General features: G+C 38.6%; 1 protein-coding gene across 2 annotated transcripts in view; it reads right to left on the reverse strand.

Annotated features, from left to right (window-relative positions):
* Positions 1–4,785: 4,785 nt before the first annotated feature.
* LOC126457738 (MOXD1 homolog 1-like) overlaps positions 4,786–20,660 on the reverse strand; it is a 175,655-nt gene continuing 159,780 nt past the window's right edge. For both annotated transcript variants that reach the window (XM_050094283.1, XM_050094284.1), the window contains exons 10-11: positions 16,575–16,938; positions 4,786–7,405 (exon numbers count right to left, since the gene is read on the reverse strand). In XM_050094283.1, the coding sequence (XP_049950240.1) occupies positions 7,217–7,405; positions 16,575–16,938 (553 nt within the window). In that variant the 3' untranslated portion in view covers positions 4,786–7,216. The remainder of the gene's footprint in view (positions 7,406–16,574; positions 16,939–20,660) is intronic.

The following is a 20,660-nucleotide window of genomic DNA, read 5'->3' on the forward strand; positions in this document are numbered from 1 at the left end:
CATCTACATCTACATGACTACTCTGCAGTTCACACTTAAGTGCCTGGCAGAGAGTTTATTGAACCACTTTCACACCATTTCCACTATTGAATAGCGCGCAGGAAAACGAACACTGAAATCTTTCCCTGTGAACTCTGATTTCTCTTATTTTATGATGATGATCAATTCTCCCTATGTAGGTGAGCGTCAACAAAACATTTTTTCATTCATGAGAGAAAGTTGGAGATTGAAATTTTGTGAAAATATCTCACAACAATAAAGAATGCCATTGTATTAATTATTGCAAATCCGCCTCACATATCATATCCATAACACTCTATCCCCTATTTTGTGGTAACATAAAACAAGAAGGAGTTCTTTGAATTTTCTCAATATCCTCAGTCGATCCTATCTCATAAGGATCCTGCATGGCACAGCTACCGTATTTACTCGAATCTAAGCCGCACTCGAATCTAAGCCGCACCTGAAAAATGAGACTCGAAATCAAGGAAAAAAAAAAATTTCCCAAATCTAAGCCGCACCTGAAATTTGAGACTCGAAATTCAAGGGGAGAGTAAAGTTTTAGGCCGCACCACCAAATCGAAACAAAGTTGGTCCATTGTAATATGAGACGCAATTTAGGTCGAATGAATGACGATACAGCTACAGTAGTTTGGTTCGAGTTGTAAGCTTAGCAGTTAAGCTTTACCAGGTAGCCATTGCTATGCGTCAGGCGCTCTGTTCGTATTTATACGGGTACCCTTCCTTTTTCACGTGCTTCGTCTGGTTTGAATTGTTTGCTTATTTTCCTTGGATCTGATAAGTGTCATTCTCTTTGTTATAGGTGTTTACGTCACACTAAGCTGAAAATGCATTACTGTACTGTGTCGTTCATTGTTTCTCACATGATGATAATGAGTGTTTACGGCCTGTCACTGCTCACGGCACGGCTTGCTTTTGTAGGCGCTACCGCTGCTTTTAAAAAAAAAAAAAAAAAAAAAAAAAAAAAAAAAAAAAAAAAAAAAAAAAAAAAAAAAGAGAGAGAGAGAGAGAGAGAGAGAGAGAGAGAGAGAGAGAGAGAGAGAGGAATCGTCTCATTAGCGAAATGATGGCAAGAGACTGCCATTTGTTGTTACTTTCACTGCTGCTTTCTTTGATAATGATCAACAAGAACCAAATAATAGACAGCGTATGACAGAAGACGTTCTGAACCAGAGTTTAGCGAAAATTTTTCTCCATTTGAAAATCTTTGCAGGCGCCTCTTTAGTGTATTACATTCTGCACAGAAATTAGAGTCATCTTAGATTTAAAAATCTAGTCAACTGCCGTCCTTCATTTTTGACTGTATCACTATTAGGCATAAGAATAATACGAATATAAACATGACATGATATGTATGTTCTTCAGCATTTGCTGTTGTCTCACTCTAGTTTCGTAGTTTATTAGGCAGACAGGAATTAAATGAGATAGCAGCAAACACGAAACAATACATGGCAAAATGTTTATATGCGTATTATTCTTATGGTGAAGAGAATACTGCATATGATTCACAATTCATAAAAGTTCCTATTAGCAACCATCTCTTCTCACAGGTAGGAAAAAATTCAGAACGTAGAGTTGGCCATATTGAAAAACATCCCAAACAGTCTTGCCAGTCGGATTTTCGTAGTACATTGAAATGCTGCTACATTCGAAGACGAACAATACGGAATTTGTATTCACTTCGTTGGATAATGTATGAAAATGCAGTGGTCAAAACTCAAGGCGGAGAAAAAAAGCTCGTCTTCCACCTTTTTTTTTTTTTTTTTAATATATTTATTGATGCAGAGAATTGGCGCCAGCATTTATCTTTGTGCCTACAAAGCATGCCCGTGTATCGCTACATGTATTCGACAGCAGAAGTTGATTGTGGAAAGACCTACCAACATTTTTCAGAACTTCCGCTTGCTTTGCGCTCGATTCTAAGCCGCAGGCGGTTTTTTGGATTACAAAAACTGGAAAAAAGTGCGGCTTAGATTCGAGTAAATACGGTATACTCTAACAGAGGACAGACAAGCATAGTGTAGGCAGTTTAGTGGATAAAATACAGTCTTTCATTTGCCATTCCCACAACATTATCTATGTGATTGTTCCAATTCGAGTTGTTTTAACTGTTATCCAATTTGAGTTGTAATTGAGTCTTTAAATTTGTGTGATTTACCGTGCAATCAGAATTCAATGTACTCCTCTTAGTATTCACATGGATGACCTCACAATTTCCATTATTTAGGGTCAGTTGCCACTTTTCTCACCATGCAAATATTTTGTCTAAATCATTTTGCAACTAGTGTGATCTTCTGATGACTTAAATGATGGCATCATCTGGAAACAATTGAAGATGGCTCTTCAGATGGTCTCCTGAGTCCTTTACCTATATTAGTAATAGCAGAGAAATTATTTTCAATAAAAACTCTGTCAATAGGGCCCCTGGAAATGGAAGTTTTTTAGTGGATAAAATTTTCCATATTAAGCATTGCTACACGGATGTTTACAGCACATAAATTTCATGGTACAATGGCAAAATTAACATTTATGTCTATAGTGACCTGCGGAGTCCACACCCAGGATCTTGGCAAAATTTACATTTATGTCTATAGTGACCTGTGGAGTCCACACCCAGGATCTGCGTCACAGCCGTACAGTGTGCCACAGAAGTTGCAAGAAGCCAGCACAGGGGATATTGCCATAGTCACTTTGCACTTTTGTGGCCCTAATGAGACAAGCCTGCAGATGCTATAAAAAGAAGTACAAATTGTTGTGACTGACCACAGAATTTTCAAACTATGAAAATGCAAGAGCCTATAGACATGGAAGGTCTGACAGTGTCACAACTTGTCATGTGAGTACTACCATTCTAGCCTCACAGTCTGGCACTTTGGTATGTGCAATTTAAAGGCAGTTTCCATTACACAGGAATAATCACAGTTTCTATAAAGTTTACTCTAGCAGTAAATCAGGTCGACCATCACTATGAGACTGAAGTTGAAGACACAATCACAACATCTCTTGTTTAAGATTCATATGGTACACTGAAGACAGAGTTGATTTGCCAAATATCCCTATCACAAGAGGAGCATATATGCCAAGTGTTAACATAAGAAAGCATCGGAGACACGAAGCCCTCACAGTACCTTGGGCACCTGCGTAGTATGGCTGATGTGGGATCTGTGCCCGACACACAACATTGCACGCTCTGGAGTAGTCTTCTTTCAGCTCAAGTTAAAGCCATAACAGCATCTCAGAAAGAACCGCTCTTGGACACCGTCACAGATCTGGCTGACAGGATTCAGGATGCAATAATGCCACCAATGTAGTGGAGCCGTCCAACAGTGTGCCAACGGCAGTGACGCAGGCGAAGTGGATCCTCTGGTTAGTCAAGCCTGTGAATTGCTGGCTCATTGCAGTTATGACAAGGATACAGGTCATTGCTGCAGAAAATCCTGCAGTCATTCCACAATGGTTCCATCACTTCTAAATGGCACAGGGCAGTCATCTACAATGTGCTGGTTTCACCGGAAGTTTGGTGATCAAATGCTTAAGTGCAGCTCACCTTGCAACTACCCAATCAGAAGCAGCAATCAGACATAGGCACATCTGACTGCCAAACAATCTCTAATAGCATCTCTATATTAGTGACTGGAAGACCAGACAGAAATTCCTTTTGGACACGGGCTCAAATTTGTCATTTTCCCAACAAGTTTCCTGTATAATTGCCAGCCACCAAATTTGCTCTGCCTTTCTGCCACTAACAACTCATCAATAGCTACTTGTAGTACACAATGTATTGAGCTGGGCTTGGAGCTGCATCATGCCTTCATCTGAAATTTTGCTGTAGACGATGTCATGGAGCCTATAATTGGTGCCAACTTTCTCGGGTATTACCAACTGTTACAGTTCATCAATGGTGAAATGCACTGCAGCCAAGGAAATGTGTGTTTGGGTGTGTGAATATTTGTACTTCTGTTAGAGAAAGAGCTCAAATGCTAGTGTGAATACTGCTTTTTGTTGCATGCTTCCAAGCATCACACAAACAGTCCACTGTGAATGAGTGGTTGCCTTTTTATTAATTTATACCTCTTTATTAATGGTTATCTTTACTCATTCAATTGTGAGCATACATAAAGATATATATTCATGAATTCTTGCATGAATACTGGACACCAACCAAAGCAAAATAAATGCAGTTTACTTGATGAATATTCAACAAATTTTCTTGTCAATGTACTCTTGTCAGAATACACATTTAGAAGTGTTCTTATGTCATCTTGCATTGTACTTAAAAGTTCCAGTGGAATCAGCTTTCATATACCGAACATTGTTTCCAAAGCTGCTGTTTTCTACATTTACTTTTTACAGTGATAAATCTGAAAATATCTGTAGTGCTTCTTGCTAGTAAAAAATAGTGAATGTAGGCACAGTAAGAATCAATGTTGTTTCTAATGGCTTAGTTTTGGGTACTTAGTGAAAGATTGTGATACACAGGCACATACTTTTCCTAGGCTGTATGTTGTGTAAATTATATTATGATCTTAATTCCAGTTTATTACTACCTCCAAAACTGGCTAAGAACTGAACGCACGCAACATATAAAAACAAAAATTTTGTGTCACCTAACAACTTGTAGTAGTGTAATCAAAACACATTATGTTTGAAAATGACGTTATTTCACAACTATATCTCAGAGAGGATTGCAGCCTGCACCAGTGAAATGTGTAAAACGTGTACGTGTTTGGAATGCTTGTAATGTTACTGAAAAACAGTAGTCTCGAATAGTTAAAAATATTTATTACATATAAAGTAATATTACAAAACATTTACACACAAATAATAATTTTTTTAAAAGTTTATTTTCTCAAAGCTGTGGAAATGTATATAATATAAATATTTTTTTGCTATTTACAAAGTATAACTACAGAGGTATTCATTTCAAATAGGTTTTATCACAGTTATTCCTCAATGACAAACTGGCTAGAGGACAGCCTTGCATTGAAATCAAAAATACGTTCCATTACAGTCATATTTGAAAAATTAATAGACAGTCCTAATAATATACAGTACAGTGTACTACTTTGCTTCTGTACAACAGAAAACTACTTTTCTTTTTCTTCTGTAGTGTCACCACAGGTGAGAACATGTTTTGTAGTTAACACTGCTTAGCATAACAGCACAAGAATTTCATGAATACAAAATTATATTTTTCTGGTAGTATATAATTAGTTGGCAGTATTTTAAACAATCATACTTCAAAATTGTATGGGGAAAAAATGATTTTCATTTGTGTGATAGAAAATAAATATGGACATTCTGAAAAGTAAGAACATCACTCTACAATAAAAACTTTTTTGAAAATAAAATGTAATTATAAAACATGAGCTCAGCACTGGCAGAATGGTTTAATTAGCATGGTAAGAGGAGATGGTCATAAAGTCTGTCACCTCAAAAAATGTGGTTTTAGGTAAATCCAATGTTTATATAACTAAGCAACTGTTAACCAAAAGAACAAAAGAAAGGCATGATTTTGTCACCAACTGCAAAATCATTTTAACATTGCTTCAAACTAGCCACCCATCCATCCATCCATCAAACTAGTTGTAACAGTTGTCCTGGCAGAAATTGTTTGTTGTAATGCAGACAACAGAACTTCATATTTTCTAAATTATGAAGAAAAAGAGGAGGTATGGATTATATGTACCCAAGTCAGTATAATATAAATATATGAGGACAAGGGCAGTACAAACTTAACATTCTCTCCAAAATAATTCTTTGCAGTAACAGATAAAAACTCAGTATAATGAATCTCAAAATTTGGGAACCAACAGTTCATTTCTCAGGAGTTAAAGATAAACTAAGGATAAAACAAAAAGTTTTAGAAGGTGGTACAAATAACAAATTATCAGAAAAAAGTCAATACAGCCCTTAACTTCTAAGAGCTATATGGTAGGGGCTTGCACAACAGGAATGCAAAATAACCATGACCCATAAAAGGGAGGAAAAGATAAAGAAAAGCACACAGGAAACCATAAGTTTCACAAGACCCCAAGCAAAAAACTTGAGGCGCTTCATGGCTTTAAATCCATTTATAATTTTTTATACATCCTGGTTTTTTTTTCTTTTTTTTTAGTCTCTTTTCTAAAAAGACAGAAGAGTTCAGTGTCCTGCCAGCGATGATGTCACAATGTTCAACAAGGATGGAGATGAAATCACCTGTGTCCTCTACAAAGGAGCCATCCTAATATTTGCACCCTCCTCAGTAAAAATGGAAGCTCTTCACCCTCAAATTCTTAAGAAGAAATTCAAACTTTTTTCCTTGGTTTTGGTGGTCTACTACATTTAAACTATATGTACTCTTTACCTTACTTTCTGACTATGATATTCCAATTTTGCACCAGAATGAAATCAACTGAAAATAGACAAGCTATACATTCTAAGCTATGAAACAACTGATAATACAGTTTTACAGAATTTTTTTTTTTTTTTTTTTTTTGCCTTGACTTTCATATTTTCAGAACATAATTAAATTTGACTGATTCCTTTGTGTGACATGTAATGACAACCAAATGCTAAAATGCTAATGTTCCATGGGCTTAGAATCAACTTTTTAATTCCTTTAATGCAACTTAGCTTTGGTGCACTTTTAGGAACTCATGTTTCATACCCATAAGGCAGACGGCTTTTCATTCCATCTCAATCACATTCTTTAACATTATTTTAGTGTAACTGGTTCTTCTGAGATTATTTCTCTCTAGCAATGCTGAATCACACAAAGATAATCTCATCTTGAGTGTCTTCAGTGTTTCACAAACAAATTTACATATATAAATCCACTGTTTTTGTAAAAATACATAAAAAAGTAATTCGAATGCCAAGCTTGTGGTAGTGACACTGCCATTTTAATTACATGATTCTTTATTTGATCTGTACCCAAACAGCAATTTGGTCAGAGTTCTTCACTTTTGGTTACATCCAGTCTTCTTCATGAAACCACAGACATCAAGGAACATACTTATGTTTCACTTTAAAAACAACTCAAAAGTACAAAACTGTTTCTGCAAATAATTGCATATCAAACAACACAGGAACACAGCATCCCATAGGAATACATTTTGCATGAAGAGAAATAAAGTGTGACTATACAATATTTGTCATCAATTAGCTTTGGTGCATAGCTTTAAGATTTTTTTTTTTTTTAATGGCAACCTCATGTTGTGTGTAGAGCACAAATAAAAAGCAACAGCATCATTATAGACAATGGGATATGTTGCGCAGCAATTCCTCTAGGTTGCTCTGACTGCAAGGGATGTCTGGTACTCCCATGACATAGTGTTAGCGACCTCGCAGATGCAGATGGAAGATCAGTCAGGTTAGGAAACGAGAACACATCAGCTGGCTGTCAAAAAATTTGAAGTTATAATTCAGATAGCAGTTATTTAATACATAACAATACTTGCAAAATGAAGGTACTAAGTATAAAAAAATAAACAAACTTTAATTTATTATTATTTAATAACAAATATCTTCTATGTTCTAAGAAAACAAGAAGAACAGGAGAGGAGGATCTGTATACTGATCGCTGGATGGCGAGCAGTCAGAAGCAGGCAAAGATCCAAAAACTGAGAAAAAACAGATGATACATTTCAGGATTTTGGAATTTTAAGCATAATAATAGTCATGGGTGACTGGAATTCGAGTGTAGGAAATGGGAGAGAAGGAAACATAGTAGGTGAATATGGATTGGGGGACAGAAATGAAAGAGGAAGCCGCCTGGTAGAATTTTGCACAGAGCACAACATAATCATAGCTAACACTTGGTTTAAGAATCATGAAAGAAGGTTGTATACATGGAAGAACCCTGGAGATACTAAAAGGTATCAGATAGATTATATAATGGTAAGACAGAGATTTAGGAACCAGGTTTTAAATTGTAAGACATTTCCAGGGGCAGATGTGGACTCTGACCACAATCTATTGGTTATGACCTGTAGATTAAAACTGAAGAAACTGCAAAAAGGTGGGAATTTAAGGAGATGGGACCTGGATAAACTAAAAGAACCAGAGGTTGTACAGAGATTCAGGGAGAGCATAAGGGAGCAATTGACAGGAATGGGGGAATTAAATACAGTAGAAGAAGAATGGGTAGCTTTGAGGGATGAAGTAGTGACAGCAGCAGAGGATCAAGTAGGTAAAAAGACGAGGGCTAGTAGAAATCCTTGGGTAACAGAAGAAATATTGAATTTAATTGATGAAAGGAGAAAATATAAAAATGCAGTAAGTGAAACAGGCAAAAAGGAATACAAACGTCTCAAAAATGAGATCGACAGAAAGTGCAAAATGGCTAAGCAGGGATGGCTAGAGGACAAATGTAAGGATGTAGAGGCCTATATCACTAGGGGTAAGATAGATACCGCCTACAGGAAAATTAAAGAGACCTTTGGAGATAAGAGAACGACTTGTATGAATATCAAGAGCTCAGATGGAAACCCAGTTCTGAGCAAAGAAGGGAAAGCAGAAAGGTGGAAGGAGTATATAGAGGGTCTATACAAGGGCGATGTACTTGAGGACAATATTATGGAAATGGAAGAGGATGTAGATGAAGATGAAATGGGAGATATGATACTGCGTGAAGAGTTTGACAGAGCAATGAAAGACCTGAGTCGAAACAAGGCCCCCGGAGTAGACAATATTCCATTGGAACTACTGACGGCCGTGGGAGAGCCAGTCCTGACAAAACTCTACCATCTGGTGAGCAAGATGTATGAAACAGGCGAAATACCCTCAGACTTCAAGAAGAATATAATAATTCCAATCCCAAAGACAGCAGGTGTTGACAGATGTGAAAATTACCGAACTATCAGCTTAATAAGTCACAGCTGCAAAATACTAACACGAATTCTTTACAGACGAATGGAAAAACTAGTAGAAGCCAACCTCGGGGAAGATCAGTTTGGATTCCGTAGAAGCACTGGAACACGTGAGGCAATACTGACCTTACGACTTATCTTAGAAGAAAGATTAAGGAAAGGCAAACCTACGTTTCTAGCATTTGTAGACTTAGAGAAAGCTTTTGACAATTTTGACTGGAATACTCTCTTTCAAATTCTAAAGGTGGCAGGGGTAAAATACAGGGAGCGAAAGGCTATTTACAATTTGTACAGAAACCAGATGGCAGTTATAAGAGTCGAGGGGCATGAAAGGGAAGCAGTGGTTGGGAAGGGAGTAGGACAGGGTTGTAGCCTCTCCCCGATGTTGTTCAATCTGTATATTGAGCAAGCAGTAAAGGAAACAAAAGAAAAATTCGGAGTAGGTATTAAAATTCATGGAGAAGAAATGAAAACTTTGAGGTTCGCTGATGATATTGTAATTCTGTCAGAGACAGCAAAGGACTTGGAAGAGCAGTTGAATGGAATGGACAGTGTCTTGAAAGGAGGATATAAGATGAACATCAACAAAAGCAAAACAAGGATAATGGAATGTAGTCAAATTAAGTCGGGTGATGCTGAGGGAATTAGATTAGGAAATGAGGCACTTAAAGTAGTAAAGGAGTTTTGCTATTTGGGGAGCAAAATAACTGATGATGGTCGAAGTAGAGAGGATATAAAATGTAGGCTGGCAATGGCAAGGAAAGCGTTTCTGAAGAAGAGAAATTTGTTAACATCCAGTATTGATTTAAGTGTCAGGAAGTCATTTCTGAAAGTATTCGTATGGAGTGTAGCCATGTATGGAAGTGAAACATGGACGATAAATAGTTTGGATAAGAAGAGAATAGAAGCTTTCGAAATGTGGTGCTACAGAAGAATGCTAAAGATTAGATGGGTAGATCACATAACTAATGAGGAAGTATTGAATAGGATTGGGGAGAAGAGAAGTTTGTGGCACAACTTGACCAGAAGAAGGGATCGGTTGGTAGGACATGTTCTGAGGCATCAAGGGATCACCAATTTAGTATTGGAGGGCAGCGTGGAGGGTAAAAATCGTAGAGGGAGACCAAGAGATGAATACACTAAGCAGATTCAGAAGGATGTAGGTTGCAGTAGTTACTGGGAGATGAAAAAGCTTGCACAGGATAGAGTAGCATGGAGAGCTGCATCAAACCAGTCTCAGGACTGAAGACCACACCAACAACAACAAGCATAATTCTTTTGTTGAAGGAAATAATAGACAGAAAAGCGATGAGGGAATGAAAGTACTGTATTTACCTGATTGTAAGATGAGGTTTTTTCCCATTTGAAAAATACGGGCTGATTTATACTACTGTTGGTGACGTCAATGTTTTTACATTGTTTATTAGATTAATACAGAGGTTACCTTATTAGAGAAGGAAAGTTGCTACTCACCATATAGCGGAGACGCTGAGTCACGATAGGCACAACAAAAACATTCACACAATTATAGCTTTCGGCCATTGAGGCCTTTGTCAACAATAGACACACATACGCACTCGCACACAAACACTCACGCAAACGCAGCTTGCACACCCGTCTGCAGTCTCAGGCAACTGAAACCACACTGCGAGCAGCAGCACCAGTGCATGATGGGAGTGGCGACTGGGTGGGGGTAAGGAGGAGGCTGAGGCGGGGTGGGGGGGGGGGGGGAGGGGGGAGATAGTGTGGTGGGGTTAGTGGACAGTGAAGTGTTGCAGTTTAGACGGAGGGCAGAAGAGAAGGTGGAGAGGGAGGGGGGGGGGGGGGGTAATTAGGGGAAAGGAGAGAAATAAAAAGAAATTAAAAGACTGGGTGTGGTGGTGAAATGACGGCTGTGTAGTGCTGGATTCCTCCAAATGTCCCATGAATAGGTTGGCATAGGATGGTGCCATGCGGGTGCTCGAAGCTGTACCCTGGATTTGTTAGTAGGTAATGCCTTCAAAGGAGAAGTAATTCTGGGTGAGGATATAATTGGTCATGGCAAGTAATTCTCCTTTGAAGACATACCTCCACTTTGACAGCTGCCACCCCTTCCATGCAAAGAAGTCCCTTCCGTACAGCCTAGCCACCCGTGGTCATCGCAGCTGCAGTGACGAGCAGTCCCGAGGGTCTCACTGAAGCCTTCGCTGACTGTAATTATCCTCCCAACCTTGTACAAAAACAAATCTGCCATGCCTTATCTTTCCAGCCTACCACCACCTCCCAAGCCCACAGTCCAGCCACAGAGGAGCATTCCCCTCGTAACTCAGTACCATCCAGGACTGGAGCAACTGAATTACATTCACCGCCAGGGTTTTGATTACCTCTCATCATGCCCTGAAATGAGAAATGTCCTGCCCACTACTCTTCCCACCCCTCTTACAGTGATATTCCACCATCCACCAAACCTACACAACATACTCATCCATCCTCACAGAACCCCTGCTCCCAATCCCTAAGACCTGTCCCATACATCCTCCTACCACCACCTACTCCAGTCCAGTCACTAACATCACCTATCCCCTCAATGGCAGGGCTATCTGTGAAATCAGTCATGTGATTTACAAACTAAGCTGCAACCACTGTGCTGCATTCTATGTAGACATGACAACCAACAAGCTGTCTGTCCGTACGAATGGCCACCGACAAACTGTGTCCAAGAAACAAGAGGACCACCCTGTTGCTGAACATGCTGCCAAACATGATATCCCTCATTTCAATGACTGCTTCACAGCCTGGCCATATGGATCCTTCCCACCAATAACAGCTTTACTGAAGTACACAGGCGGGAACTTTAGTGTCTCCGCTATAAGGTGAGTAGCAACTTCCCTTCTCTAATATTGTTAGAAGTTACCTTACATTTACAAATGATACTTTGGCTATTGAGATTCTGTACAAATTTATTTTGAAGAATTTCAAAGATTAGGGCAAAGCAATGCTTTCGTTTGAATAGACAGGAGATTTCCCAATACACTGAAGCACTTGATACAGTACTGATCTTGCACGAACAATCACACAATTGACTCATGGCACTAGTGCAAGGGATACGCAAGAAGCAATGAACTAGCCCCTACAACAATCTAACGCTCTGCTTAAAAATTGACAATTCTGTGAAATCAAGGAGGAAATAGCATTAAATTCCACCAGCTTACAAATTTTTCTTGTACTTGAACAGCAGAAAGATCCATTGTGGAGTTAGTAGCAACAGACATCACTACATTAAAAGAAGAGCAAAAGCTCAAGAATTGGACTGAATTGTGATTGTGATATTTTATTTATGTATTATGGTAGTTGCCATTGATACATATGACCAGCACCTAGAAGATATTGTCATCCATGTTTCACTACCATTCAAGCACAGCAGTACAGAAGAGTTGGAGTGGTAACAGTGACACCATCTGGCCTGAAACTACGACTGCAGTGAAGAATCCATTTGTAATAGGAATTGGGCAAATATTCAATAATACCACACATTTTTGTAGGAGATACTAAAAGTCTAGACTGGGGCCAGTGCTGTAATTACATATTTTCACAGCAATACTGTCAGCACTCATTGTGAGATATGATGAGACAGATAAGAGGTGTGGGGGTTGCTGGTTTTATGCAGCTAATATGTTTGGAAGCAAAAGAAATTTTAACATTCTCACATTAGTACAGAAACAAAAACTGTTATGTGTTCAGGAAAAAAAACTATGTTCTCTGCTTCCACCATAACCACAACCTCAGAAATGTCAATATATTCGGAAGACAGCTGTCCTGTTAGGATTATGATGACGAATATAGTGACAGCACAGAGGACAGTGAATAATAAAGACAGTGAGAATAAAAATTAATGTAAACCATTTCTTTTTGTTAATTTTATTTCTCCTTGTATTATCAAAATGGAGCCAATTAATAAATGGTGTAAGTTGAAAATAGATGCATTGTTAACTTTTTAGGCAGACACCTTACACCCATAAAAGTTTGTAATTCTGATTAGTGATAACATATTAAAAATAAATTTTTCTCATGGAGCCTCTTAAAAAAAGGGGGTGGATGGGAGGGGCACCTTATTTTAGGGCTGTCTTATACTAGGGTAAATTCTCTCCCATTGTCACCCTCAATTGGCACACAACTGCAGATAAAGAATTTGAAAATGGTAGTGGACCATAACAGTTTTGCTTTAAATACCAGTGCACCAACAAGAAGTTTCATGCCATAAGTCGACTTAATAGTGAATGATTAGAATTTTAAAACTGGAAGTACATTATACATTGAAAATAGGAGCAAAAGATAAATATTGCAAATAAAAGATGAAAATGAGTCATCGACAGCAGATGCAAATGTAACATTTTAAAAATAATTCCCTCTTTACTTCCTTTCAGTTTTAGCTCTACTCCTTGACCTACTTGTTGTCTGTGGCTTATTAATAGTACATCATAAATTTAATCCTGACGTCATACAGTAATTTGGTCTCTTTACTTGCTTCATTTTTTCTCCTGATCCAAGATTGTAACTGACCCCTCCCCCCCCCCCCAAACCTCCACATTTTTCTTATTCTTATTTTTATTTTCATCAACTACAATCACATAACAACTTCAATTTCACTTCTTTATTTGTTGTTTGCTATTTTTCCACTACTCCTTCACCTTCTCCCAATTTCTTTTCTTCTGCCACATTGTTTCTAATAATTATTTCTTCTGCCTTGAAAGCCTTCTGAATAGAGCATTTTTTGCTGAAAAAAGGTTTCTTTATGCTTTCTCTGGCTCTTGTATGTTCTTTCTTTTTAGTTCATATTAACTGATTCTTCTCTCACTTCTTGGCAGAATAAAATAATAATAAGTGAAAAGCACTATATCGCCTATGTTCTACATGATTAATTAAATGAGGTTAACTGGCTTTTGTCTCCTACACCATCATCAGACTTGAACTGACTATCAGTTTTGAAGAAGTTACAATGTTTGTAAACATAATTTATTTCTTTCCTTATTTCTATTATCCAAGCTACGATTGATTTCTTTTTCCAAAAATACAAGAATATTTGGTTTGTTAGCCTGTTTGTTAGCCTGTTCTCATTGATTTGGTAGAGATGTCTACAGAATTTGATCTTAATATTGGCTCTGCCCTTACTTCTGATATTTTCTCTATATTTTGTAGATGGACAGATATAAAATCTACTCACCAAGCAGTGTCATGAGAAAACACATATATAAGTATTAAAATTTGCAAGCTCCTCCTCCTGGCAGCAGTGGTGAATGGAAGGAAGAGAGGTGACAGAAAAGGACTGGTGAGGTTGAGGAAATCGCAAGATTTCAAAGAAGTCACCCCAAACCACAGACAGAGAAGATTTACTGGACAGGATGAGAAGGAAAGACTGATCGTTGCGGACTGCACCAGATGAGATTTGAAAACCTGAGACCTTAAAGGTAGAAGATAGGGTAATACACAAAACAGAGATTACTGAAAAAAATTGTGCATCAGTATGTGTTAGAGATTTGGAGGGGGGCGGGGCAGAAAAGAGAGAGATATCAGAAAATAAATACATCTATTTCCCCCCACCTTTACCACACACCATGCATTTAGCTTTCCACTCTTATTGACTCATGCACAATGTTTTGTCAATATTATCTGTCTTGCATATTATCCTATCTTCCACCTTTAAGCTCTCAGGTTTTCAAATCATGTCTGGTGCAGTCCCCAACAATCAGTCTTTCCTTCTCATCCAGTCCTGTAAGTCTCCCCTGACCTGTGGTTCTGGGTGGCTTTTCTGAAATCTTGCCATTTCCTAAACCCCACCAGCCTTTTTCCTTCACCCCTTCTCCTTCCCCTTCAACCCTTATGCCAGATCAAGGAATCACTGACTCCAAAAGCTATGTGTTTTATCTATCCAATTACATCATATTTTTGAAAACTGATTATAATTTTTCTATCGGCCCTTTCTTTTCACTTATGAGAGTTTCCCTCCACCTTTCTTTCCCCCCAACAAAGTAAGCGCCCCCCCCCCCCCCCTCCCCCACCACACACACACACACACACACAATGTTTAGCTCTAGTTAGTACGTTAGTGCTCTTTTCTTTTGTTGTATTCAGACAAAGTCTTCTCTTACACTACATATTTATTACACATCTTCTGTATCTATTGTGAAATATTTCTCATATTTGAAAAGGCCTACTGTAATTTGCTTTCATGTTATGGCTATGAGAGACAGGTAGCCTAAGAGATTGGATTTGGTCTGTAGTCTATTCGTACCTTCATGACATTTAATAAGAGGCTGTTGTTTATTTCCAGATTCCTCACATTATACTGACTCTTCAAACTTTGTAACAAGGCTTTTGTGGAATGGCTGACACCTAATTTCAAGCATCTGATCATTCAGGTTTTCCAGCGTCTCTGTGATACAGAATGAGATTTTCACTCTGCAGCGGAGTGTGCGCTGATATGAAACTTCCTGTCAGATTAAAACTGTGTGCCCGACCGAGACTCGAACTCGGGATCTTTGCCTTTCACGGGCAAGTGCTCTACCATCTGAGCTACCGAAGCACGACTCTCTGCTATGGGTCAAAGAAATCTGTGATCATTTGTGCCTCTCTTTTGTTCATGACTCTCCATTCAACATAATGTGCTCTCCAGTCAAGTTATTTTGATTCTCCCACATCATCATACGTCAATTAATATGTGCTGCTGTGTCAGATGCCTTACGGAAGCCAAAAAATACTACATCTTCCTGACTGGCTTGACTCATGGCTTTCAGGATGTCACACAAGAAGAGCAGGAATAGAGTTTCACAAGATATGTTTTTGAAATCCTTGCTGGTTGGCATGGGAGAGGTCATTTTGTTCAAGACTAATTAGATATGAACTCAGAATTTGTCCTGAGATTCTGCAACAGATGTGTGTCAGTGATATTGGGGTCACTTCTGATATCCTTCTTATAGATGCTTAAGACCTGTACTTTTTTCAATCTCTGGCCAGACTTTTTATCTGATGGAACTATGGTATATTATTGATTTGGTGAGGCGCTAAGTAAGGTGAATATAGTGTATACAACCTGATAGGGATTCCATAAGGACCTGATGCATAATTCATTATTAGCTATTTTAGTTTTTTCTCAATGCCACTGACTTTAAAATCTGCGGGGGTGTGAGAATTAAACAGGGACAGTACTCCTGGCTCTTTGTAATGGAACACCTGAAAGCAGAATTGGGGATTTCTGCTTCTGCTTTGCTATACTGAATTCTGGTTCATGTGGCTCCCATCACTTATGAGACTATTTTTAATGCTTCAAAAGCAGCCCTTACATATGAACATAATTGTTTTGGTTTTCATGAAAGGTATTTTGATAAGATTCTGGTATGGTACTTGTTGAGGGATCTATGCCTTGCTCTGCTTAAGGCTCTATGCTTTGCTCTTTTGATAGACAAATGCATTTTATTTATCATCTTTCTATCCATATTCCTACGCTGTTTTCTGTACACTGTGTAAAAGTTGCTGTTTCTTTCCAGAGACTATACATCATGGAGGATCCTCCCCTCAAAAATGGTTCCACTGGGTACATATCTATCCAATTTTTGGTTAGTTATTACAATTAAAGGCTAAACATTTAATGCAAGCAGTCAGTTTTGGTACTATATTTTTGTATGGTATTTGCTTCAAATAGGACATAATCTCATTAATACTTACAATAGCAAGATCATCTTCTCTGGTGCGACAAAAGACCATGTGTTTACCAGCATACAGCCGCTGCTCAACAGGACTGGCTAAAAGTGGATCAGACCATGGCAAATCTTGAAGATGTGCAACAAGTGACCGATTGCGAAACTCTTCAGGTTCACGGATAACGAGCTCTCCAAAAAGTCCACCTGTACCTTCATCTGCACCCTCTGTAACACCTTCTTCTGTAAAGCCACGCATACGTTTCAGTACAGATATTGCTTGAGCATTAGCTTCATCATCCAGCTCAACATCAGATTCCAAGATGGGGAATGTTGGTGCTGTAGTAGTGGTAGTTGTTGTAGTTGAAGCCCTCATTCGGAGTTGTGATACACTGTAAAAATAGACATGTTTTTAAACAATGGGAAGTCCTGGTTGGAATGTCAACAATTACAAAAAGGATAGACTGCTACACCCCATAAAGATGATACATTGAGTTGCAGACAGGCATAAAAATGACTATTATACCCTGAGCTTTCAGTCAAAGTTTCCTTCAGACAAGAAAGGAAAACACACACTCATTCAATCAGGCACACCTCACACACACATGATAGCTATCTCTGGCCACTCTGACCAAACTGGTCTGAGTGGCCAAAGACAGTGGCCATGTGTGCATGAGGCATGCCTGTTTGAGTCAATTTGTGTGTGTTTTCCTTTTTTTTCTGAAGAAGTCTTTGGCTGAAACCTCAGTGTGTAACAGTCTTTTTATTGGGCCTATCTGCAACTGAACAGGGGTCTTTATGGTAACTAGTGACATATTTTTAAACATAGTTAAAAATCTTTCATCTAAATTAGAGGGACTACGGTATGCTGTAACTGTCAGTGCAACTTTAAAATTGTTATCCAAGTCCCACTGTTTTCAGTATGGTGGTGGAAGTAAAACAGTGAAGGAGAGCAATCTGACCCATACAGTAGTTGATTAGACAGATAGTATACATGAGAACTTTTAACATTGCAGCGCTTCAGTAATCGTGAATAATTTAATGATTATAAAGAATCCGCCTTGACTGCAAATAGAAACCGGATGTTGACCTAGGTCTCGACGCAGATAACCACACATTCTTCGGAACACATTAAAACTACAAACTGCCTAAAGAGGAAACATTAATACAGAACGTCCAAAAGGGCAAAAGACTTGCATAAAATGTAAAATAAACGGTATGTGAGTACCATGTCAATAGCTGTACTTAGCTCAAACGTCAGAAGCATGCTTCCTCACCCCAGCCAACATTCGGTGGGCTGCGGGCTCTCAAGTAAACTGAGGTGGCGCCAGCAGATAGGCTGTGAGAATGTCAGAAAGGAACGCGCATGCGCAAATTGAGAAATCATCTTCTTCCATGTGATTGGCATAAAATGTGTTACGAAAGTGATCTGATGACCGGGTCAAAGGTCTCTAAATCCATAAAATCCTAAAGGACTCTAAATCCATATGGATTTAGAGTAGCCTTCTCCACTAATAATAATTTGAAGAAGAACCTAATCCACTCTTTACAATTCGCTGGTGATAAACTTTCTCAGTCTGGGGTTTACAAAATTACCTGCAGTGACTGTCCGAAATATTATATCGGTCAAACAGGTCAAGCTCTAGCTATTAGATATAAGGAACATAATCTCACCAGAAGTGGTGACAGTACGCGAGGTTCAACCTTCGGTGAACATCTTGTACAAATGGCTCACGCGCCTAATCCCCCGGTCAGTACCGAGCTGCTTCATTCTAAAATTAAGGGTATGTAATTGTTCACATTAGAAGAAACGGAGATTTTTAAACATCTATGGTATGATAAAGACTGCATCCTCAACAACCAAGTCCAGTTAAAAAACAAAAAACAAAAATTTGAAGGTTTTATCCCCTGGCTCAGTGCTTCACATTCTACCATACGACATAGAAGATAGCCGATGCATTCATGCGGTCGCTTGGTGTCACGGATGGTCAATTCATTCAGTCACGCTCGACTTCCCTTAATTTTAGTTATGACAGCTGCCCTTACAAATGTGGGCACACTAATACAATACTCATGCTTTTTTTCTTTCATTGAACGCCTTATAATGAATGAGTCTTGTACATGTTCACAGTATTCGCACTTTGTACAAGCTCAAACATTGCTAATATGGTCCAAATAGCCATTCCCATTTAGTTATAATTATCCAAGTTGAATATGGTGTTGCAAGGATGTTTTTAGTCATATTCATTCCAAGTCCGAGCTCTGGCATAAAATTAGGAAATAAATCCATAACCTTTTTTAAAAGACGTTGAAGTGACATTGTGCATCTCTTCACGCATATACACATAACTTTGCATACCATTTTGGTAACACCTGATAGCACTAATCACTTTGACCTCTGTCAGTCAATGGATAATAAGGACGATGAAGGTGACGTTGTACATCCTATCACACATGTATATTAAGCCTGTTACATTATTTGACCTTTCACGTCAACAGCTATTAGAACATAAAGGTAGTCTGTCTGTTCCACGCTATATGCGTTCACATACCTCACCTGATTAAGCTTCATGGTTCAGTACCTCAAGTACGTGATTTTAAGAAACTAGTTTAGCTTTAGGTTCTTTTTACACTATTTTGGTACATATCTGATAGCACTATTCAAAATGACCTCTGTCGGTCATTAGATATTAAGGGCGATGAAGGCGACATTGTACATCCTTTCACGCAATTACATTAAGCCTGTCATACTAATTTGACCCTTTTCTGGTCAATAGTGCTTAGAATTTAATAAAGTAACTTTACACACTTCTCCAAGCATCATCAAATACTATCACCGACCCCAAGTAATTGAAAAATGGGTTATTCATCCCCCATATTTTTAGCCTGCTTCTAGCTGATGGTATTTTGTCTGTCCTGCGTGCATGCATTTTGACCATCCATGGAATTTGCTATCCCACATATATAGTTTTAGCCTAACTTCCTGCACCTTTGACCCAGTCATCGGATCACTTTCATAACACATTTTATGTCAGTCACATGGAAGAAGATGATTTCTCAATTTGCGCATGCACGTCCCTTTCTGATATTCTCACAGCCTAGCTGCCAGCGCCACCTCAGTTTACCTGAGAGCCCGCGGCCCACCGAACATTGGCTGGGGTGAGGAAGCACACTTCTGATGTTTGAGCTAAGTACAGCTATCGACATGGTACTCTCGTACCATTTATTTTACATTTTATGCAAGTATTTTTCCCTTTTGGACATTCTGTATTAATTTTGGACCAAGCCTCTTTAGGCAGTTTGTAGTTTAGTGTGTTCTGAAGAAGGCGTGGTTATCCGGACCGAAATCTAGGTGAACATCTGGTTTCTATTTGCAGTCGAGGCAGATTCTTTATAATCATTAAGATAGCATACAAGTATAGCCTGTCTGTAAACTGAAGAGTAAGCAGCACTTTTGGTGGGGGAAGTGGTCTTTCCTGGAAGGAAACCACGCCTACCATACAAGATGACTAAGAATCAGTTTCCTGCCTAGCAGTGCAGTGTGTGGTGATTTACAGAGACTCTGATGTGCATTTCTTGTATTAACAGTATTAGTTACTAATTTCTGTGTTTTGCATACTGTTAGCAGATTTATTGTAAAATAAACACTCCCAGGTGTGTTTGAGCTCCATGTTGCTATTCATGTGAAAGGCACACTTTGGAAGGACCATTATAACCCTGGAAAACAGACTGTATTTGCTCCATGTGACGTGGTTTGGTAGAGAGAGAGGGGATTTGCCTGCACACTTTCCATTCACAGACAGACAATAGCGTTTGACTGACAGATTAGATGATACAACCTGTTGATTTTCTTTCTCATGGCTTGAGAAATGCAAGAGAAAGACAAAAACAGGCACAGTTTCTCTTTCTTTTTTTTTTTTTTTTTTTTTTTTTTTTTACCACATACAAATCATTAGAGTCAGCCCCCCTTATCTAGTATTCCTTTCTATGTAAAACCACTTGTAGGTTTCAAAATCTTCAATGTCTTTGATGTCTACTGCAGTCACTCAGCTGCTGAAGTCACATCTGAAGTTCTAGTGCTGCGTGGTAAGAAGGTTGGACTAAGATATTCTGC

This window comes from Schistocerca serialis, chromosome 2, assembly GCF_023864345.2.
Source record: "Schistocerca serialis cubense isolate TAMUIC-IGC-003099 chromosome 2, iqSchSeri2.2, whole genome shotgun sequence".
NCBI lineage: Eukaryota > Metazoa > Arthropoda > Insecta > Orthoptera > Acrididae > Schistocerca > Schistocerca serialis.